This window comes from Carcharodon carcharias, chromosome 14 (assembly GCF_017639515.1).
Source record: "Carcharodon carcharias isolate sCarCar2 chromosome 14, sCarCar2.pri, whole genome shotgun sequence".
Classification (NCBI taxonomy): domain Eukaryota; kingdom Metazoa; phylum Chordata; class Chondrichthyes; order Lamniformes; family Lamnidae; genus Carcharodon; species Carcharodon carcharias.
Window position 1 is genome coordinate 117,651,204 of NC_054480.1, and position 7,552 is coordinate 117,658,755.

The window sequence follows — 7,552 nt, forward strand, 5'->3', positions numbered from 1 at the left end:
GTATTCTGTGCACACTTGGGGTTCCTTTAAAATGTAGCCCTGCCAACCTGCATTTAAGCTCTGTGCCTATTTGTATGGAATGTGTCCTAATAGGGTGAGTATGAATTCCCTATTGTTCAAGAAGGAGCCATGCAGGCGGCTGTGGATTTCTAAATAACTCGGCTTGGAGATTCTTAAATACGGTTGTTGGCTTCTGCACGTGTTAGATGCCTATTGTTCAGAAAAATCTGCTGAGCGGCCTTGATGTATAGGTCGTGTTCAAAAGCTTTTAGTATGTCACATTTTCATAATTTTATTTCCCAGTTGACTCATCTTGTGCCCACTCCTTTCACAGAATGTGGATCCTACTTGTTTACAGCCGCATGGGGATGGCTGGACTGTAAAAGCTCATCCAAGTGATCATTTATTGTGTGTGAGACTAGGCAGCGTGTGTCTGGCTGAATGTTCCCTCCTCCCCTAGGCTGCTGAGATCAGCTGTAGTACTGCACTGTGCCCATGCCTGATGCCTGATGGTTGAATCTGAATTTAGTTCTGGTCTCCTGCAATTTTAATTCAGAGTCCCCTGGAGTTTATGCTGTAAAATAATTTTTAGTAGATCAGCATTGGGCTCCTAAACCTTTTGGATCACTGGAAAATTGAATGAAGGAAAAGGAGTTTTTTTTTAAAAAGTCATTTCGCGTTAAAAAATTATCTCTCTTTTTATATGAAATTTCAGACCAGTTCACATGATGCCGCCTTGTGTGTTGCTTCACCACTTCCAACTACATCCAAGCTGGTAAGTCTGCCTGAAGTTATTCAAACCAAGAGAATCTTTAAATTTTTTTGAACAACTGTTTAAAATTAATGTATTAATTGAATACACTTCAAGCAGAAGCAGCATATAACTTATGTTAGTGCTCTGGAACCCAGTGCTGCATAACATAAAGTGGCTCAATTTTTAAAAAATTCACTCATGGGATGTGGGCATCGCTGGCAAGGCCAGCATTTATTGCCCATCCCTAATTGCCTTTGAACTGAGTGGCTTGCTAAGCTGTTTCAGAGGGCAGTGAAGAGTCAATCACGTTGCTGAAGTCACATGTAAGCCAGACCGGGTAAGGATGGCCGATTTCCTTCCCTAGAGAACATTAGTGAACTAGATGGGTTTTTACAACAATCAATGATAGTTTCATGGTCACCATCACTGAGACAAACTTTATATTCCGTATTTATTAATTGAATTCAAATTCCACCAGCTGCTAAATTGGGATTTGAACCAATGGGCCTCTAGGATTGCCAGCCCAGTGACATTACCACTACACCACCATCTCCCCTCAGTGTGTATAAATCCAGCACATTTTGTTGCTCTACAGCCCAGCAAGACTCAGTACTCCATAATCTAGCGTGGTATAATGTAACAAGGATCAGTGCTATGTAACCCAATATTGTGTAACCCAGTTCACCTTAGTGCTGCATAATGCTGGGTGACTGTAACTTAGTAGTTTGGTAATGTACAGTCCAGTGGGGCTCGGTGCTGTATAACCTGATTCAGCTATATAATGTCTGGTTCTTTGTGGGCTGGAAGGGGTAGGGAGAGGCTCTGCAGCCTTGTTGGATTCCATTCAAAGTTTTCTTTGATATCCAAATTCTGGAAACATAATTTAGTGCTCGTGTTGACACCCATCTACACCTCCACACACACACCCCCACCGCCTCCTACTTAAATTGTGAAAACTGCTTCTACTCCATTGGCAAAATTGTAGATACATAGAAAGAGCCTGCCCCAGGTTAATGGAGCTGGTGTGAATAGTATAAACATGGGAAGCTGGCATATAAACACAACAAACTGAACTATGTTGGTCGATTGTGAGCTATTGTGGGTCAGTAAACACAGGGATGATAGGGGACAGAACACGGTGCAAGTTAAGACATTGGCAGCTGAGGTTTGGATGACCTCAAGGATGACCTTCAAGTAGAATGTAGGAGACTAGCCAGGAGTTACATTGAAATAGTCAAGTTTAGAGGTAACAAAATTATGAATGACGGTGACGGTTTCAGCAGTAGATGAGCTGAGGCGGGGGCAAAGTCAGGTGGTATTACAGAAGTGAAAGCAAGCAGTCTTAATGATGGCCCCAATGAAGTACGTTTCTTTCTGAACTATAGTCACTGTTGTAATGCACTGAAACCAAATGCGGTGTCCCAATTACTGTCTTAGATCACATAGCCAACGTGGCAAACATCAGTGCCTGGACCTAAGACCATCTGGCCTATACAGCTTAAAAACCATAAGACAGAATACATTTACCCATGGAACCATCAAAGAGGTTAAACTACAACTTTGGTTTGGTTTGGATGCAGTGTTGGTCCTGTGAAGAATGGTCAACAATTACACATCTGATCATGGTTAATTGATTTAGAATTGTACCATACTGACCATTACTTCCATTTATTTGAATGTTGCAGGAAGAACTACCCCCGCAGCCTATGTCTTTGACACCCGAGAGCTGCCCACAGCCTTCCAACAAATCAGCTCCGACTACTCCCCACCATGAGGAGGAAACCCTGACCGATCCACCAGCAGGATTCACAGGATCCATCAATGAAAATGAAATTGAATCTCGTGAGAACTTTTTGCCATGAGACAGAACCAGCCAGTCGTAATGCTAATAATGTACTTATATACAATTTTCAAATATGCTCATAGTGGGTTTATATCAAACTGAATAGATCTCTATTGCACGTGTAAACTGAACCATTTAGTGGGATGCCAACTGAATACACTTTTACCTACTGAACAACTCCCGAACCATCAAGGCCAGGTTTGCAATGACCTTCTCAAATCTTATCCAAACTGTCCTCAATCTTAAGCTATCGGGGTGAAGTATGCAACTATCCCAACTCAAACTATCCTTGCGCCCAAACTATGACAGCCAGCTGTACAATGACTACCCCCTCCCCATATTTATTAAATTATTCACATTTCCTCATCGTCAGGACCAACTATACAAAGACCTCCCTCATACTACCTTTGCTGTCAAACTGTCAGTGCCAGTCATGCAATGACCCTCATTCTTAGAAGAGCTAAATGTTTGTAGTTAAAGATGATTTGTTAGAAAAAACTTGTAATTCCACATTCCAAGACCCTTTGAATACTATTACTTCTTCAAACAGTAACAGGCAGGCTTGAGAGTCATTGTGCAAATATTTATAGAGATACCATCCAATTTTATTCCTCATAAATGACAAACTGCTGAACCATAAGAAGGTTTGGAAGGCAGAACAATTTCTCCTTTGTAAGAGTACATTTAGTGAGGATATTCTCAAAATGTTATGGCAGACTCCCCACCTAACAATGTCTTGTATGCTGTACATTTCTAGCTGACATCTCAGTGAGGAGATGCCTGTGGCCATCACTGCACCATTTAGTTGATCGATGAAGAGTTCAGAATTTAGTAATCAGTGATGTGATCTTTTAGATATCACCTAAACAAAGCATGTGTCAGTGTTTGGGTTTCAAATGACAGAAGCTATGCATCTGAAAGTCATGTTTATGGCACAGACACAGGAATCTACAGGACCTGTAAGGCCTTTTGGTCCATCTAGTCTGGCCCAAATTTCATTAACAGAACATTGTCACGAGACAAGTGTAAAACTCGATAGGCTAAGCTAGCATTCCCACATGATCTCCTTACATGCATTTTTTTATATCTTGCTAATTTCCTCTCTTTCCCAAGATGTGGAGACTCTTGCTGGGAATCATCTTGTGATTGTCAGTTACCCTCAAGTCTCATATACAATTGACCATTTTTTGAGTTTGTTCATTCATGTTTGCCCTGCTCAGAGGCAGGTTCTTGGCTCATTGGCTGCTGATGCTTCATCCTGAGCCATTTTCTTGGCGGTTTTTGTCAGTGGTGGTTTGCCATTGCCTTCCATTCCCAGGGGCAGGATGAGGAGGCAGGTCCCAACACTACCTCAGCCAGAATGGGAATTGAGCCCAAGCTGGCATTATTCTAAATCACACAGTAGCCATCTAACCTAACCAGCTCCCCATTTCTTAAGTAAACGAGCTATTTGTCCATGGGACCATCAGTGCTGAGCCCAATAATGTCTGCATCTGACATCTATGCACCCACTGGATACTGATTAAAAGCAAGAACCCATACTGCTTTTCTTTCTTAACCTAGAGGCGCTGAGGCCAATTAGAGCATCAGCTGTTATAGCAACAGCTGAAATGAATTAATTTAGCAGAGATTGGGTATATTAATTTAACATTAATCTTGCAGTTTTTGTGCTGTTTAATGTGTTGGTTAAGAAACAGATACTGCCTCTGTACAAAGCAGACATAATCATCTCTGCTTGCACACCTTGGTAGCTCAAAGATTTCTCTCTCTCTATGCTTGAATGACTGCCTCCCACATACTATAAAATATGAACCAGTAGGAGTTTTGGCTCAGTGCTTAAAAAGATTGTTGAGGAGAATCAATCTGATATAGAGAACCTTGCACTGAGCTTTCTGAGATGAGGCCAGGATCATGAATCTTGTTAATGGTCAACTCCTCCCTCACTTCAGGTTCAGCAAGTGCTGAATGGGATGGCTAGCCACAGACACTAGCTATGAATCCTAAATCAAACCCCATACCAACTTAAAAATCACATGGATTTACTTCATGTGTAGGATCATTAGGATTCTCCTTTGCTTCATGGAAAAATCTTTACTACTAACATAGATTTCAAAGCAACTAACATATTCCTTCAATTCTGTAAAAAGCCTTTATTCAACCTTTACAAACAGTCTGATCTTTAGTGAGAGCAAGAATTTATACTGTAAATGAGTAGTTCAGTCAATTTAAGCTGTATATGAATAGCTCAGTCAATTTAAGTTTAACATCAATATACAGGGATTCATTTATTGCTATGTTTTAGTGAAAGAATTGCAGTGAGACATTTTCTACTTCACCCCCTCCTAAATGTTTCTTCATTTCTCCTGAAAAAGCTGACTCTTGCATGGTTAAGATTCCACAGGGAATGGCACCATTGTTCAATTTTGTGCCACACTGATTGTTGACAGACTATTAACTGTGGGGATATCGGAGCCTGATCCTGTGCACTCCCCAGCGTTTCTGAATGCATACTTTCCGGCTAGGATGGCCTGGATGGTGATTGAATGGGAATCCTTGCTGATTTTCCCGTACATTAATCTATTGAGCATCTGTTGATCTTAGCACCCCTTACTGGCATCAAACTGAAATCAGCTAATTCAGCATCTCTCAGCTTCTTAATGCATCAACCAGGACAAAGCAACCAGCTTGATTGGGACCCCATCCACCACCTCCAACATTCACTCCCTCCATTTGTGAAGCACAGTGACAGCAGTGTGTGCTAACTGCAAGTTGCATTGCAGCAACTCACCACGGCTCCTTCGACAGCACCTTCCAAACTTATGACCTCCACCACCTAGAAGGACAACGGTAGCAGATGCATGGGAGCACCACCATCTGCAAGTCCCCCTCCAAGCCACACACCATCCTGACTTGGAACTATATCGCCCATTCTTCACTGTCTCTCGGTCAAAATCCTGGAACTTCTTCCCAAACAGCATTGTGTATCCAGCTACACCATATGGACTGCAGCGTTTCAAGAAGATGGCTCACCACCACCTTCTCTAGAGCAATTAGGGATGGGCAATAAAATTGCTGGCTTAGCCAGTGATGCCCACGCCCCATGAAAGGATTTTAAAAAAGCTGAGCCCCTCTTCACAAAGACGACATGTCAGGTCACTGGTAGAGATGTTTTTAAAGAATACTTGGGTGAAAAAGCAAATTCCAAAAACAATAAGTGTAATTGTGCTCATGAAATATAATTTTCATTGGTTGAAAATATATTCACGATAGCTGGAGAAGATTTCACAACATTTGGACTCTGAGTGGAGTGGGCTTATTGGGCCTTTTCTCACTTCAGATTCTCTCTGCCTTTTTCTTTTTAGTCTTTGCCATCACTCAAATAGGCAGATGGCAGCTGTTATACATTCATGGGATGTGGGCATTGCTGGCAACGCACCCCCATACTTAATTGCTATAAATGAGCGGCTTGCTAAGCCATTTCAGGGACAAGTTAAGAGTTAACCATATTGGTAGACCAGGTAAGGTTGGCAAATTTCTTTCCCTAAAGGGGCATCAGTGAGCCAGATGGGTTTTTATGACAAATGATAGTTTCATGGTCACTGATACTGAGGCTAGCTTTCGATTCCAGATTTTTTTTATTCCATGGTGGGATTTGAACCTGTGTCCCTAGAGCGTAAGCCAGAGCCTCTGAATTGCTAGTCCAGTGGCATTACTGTTGCGCCACTGTCTTCCCTTATATGCAGTACTCCAGGGGTGGGCTGACCAAGGTTTGATACAAGTTTAGCATGACTTTACTTTTCAATTTTATCCCTCTAGAAATAACTGCTAGTACTTGGCCTGCAAGCAAAATAAGTTAATTTTTAAAAAAGCTAAGAGATCATTTTAGACCCCATTTATAATACGTTCACTGCCAAGTCTCATGGGGTAATATTGTGGCTGGACAGAACAAGTAAACAATGACTTTGCAGTTGGGGCTAATCTGCTGACCAGACTTGGGGATACTTCAAAAAGTTCAGTATTAGTCAATTTTACAATTTTTCTGCGACTAGTGTTAAAGTGTCTAAAGTCATGGCATATAAACATAGCTCTCTAGCAAGGACCACATGCCATGAGCAAGTTTTAAAATGTTCAGCTGCTTCAATTTTACATTTAGATTTTTATTTGGTTGAAAGTGGGTATGTGGATTTCTTTTGACTGCTGCCATTTTGGCCACCATTACTCAATATTTTTGAAAAAGATGATAAACCAGTACTTTTCAATTAAACTGAAAGTCATATTAATCTCGGTCCCTGGGCCAGTCCCCATCAATTTTCAATCTTATTTAGAATAATAGAAGTATTTAGCACTATTGAAGGAGGCCATTCAGCCCATTGTGTCTGTCAGATCAGTGATATAATGGCACAATTTAGCCTCGCACCCCAGCCTTTCTCTTCTATTTTCCATGTCCTTTTCTCCATAACCTCCAAATTAGTTCACTTATATATCCAGTTGTCTTATGAAAGATCCTATGGAATCTGATTCCAACACCCTTTTTCAGGTAGTGCGTTGCAGAACTTAATATCCCTCTTGTGTGATAAAAATTCTCCTAATTTCTCCTCTAGTTCTTTCACCAATTATTTTAAATCTGTGGCCTCTGGTTGCTAGCCCAGTTGTAAGAGGAACTAGTTTCTCCCCAGCTGCTCTATCAAAGCCCCTCATAATTTGGAAGACCTCTATTGGGTTCCTTTTTAACCTTCCCTGCTCCAAGGGGAACAATCTCTCCACATAGCTAAAGAACCTCATCCCTGGCATTATCCTGGTAAAGCTCCTCTGTATCTTCTTCAAGGCCTTGGCATCCTTCATAAAGTTTGATGCCCAGCATTGTTCACAATACTCCTGCCCTGGCCTAAACAGTGATTTGTAAAGGTTTAATATCTCTTCCTTGTTTTTGTATTTACTGCCTTATGTACAAAACC

The 7,552-nt window shown here is 41.4% G+C and overlaps 1 protein-coding gene across 3 annotated transcripts in view; it reads left to right on the forward strand.

The window, feature by feature from the left end:
* Positions 1-5,361, forward strand: part of sppl2 (signal peptide peptidase-like 2) — a 39,319-nt gene extending 33,958 nt beyond the window's left edge. For 2 of the 3 annotated variants that reach the window (XM_041204471.1, XM_041204472.1), the window contains exons 15-16: positions 716-775; positions 2,440-5,361. In XM_041204471.1, the coding sequence (XP_041060405.1) occupies positions 716-775; positions 2,440-2,616 (237 nt within the window). In that variant the 3' untranslated portion in view covers positions 2,617-5,361. The remainder of the gene's footprint in view (positions 1-715; positions 776-2,439) is intronic. The other variant, XR_005945144.1, reaches the window with a different exon arrangement.
* The last annotated feature ends 2,191 nt before the right edge of the window (positions 5,362-7,552 follow it).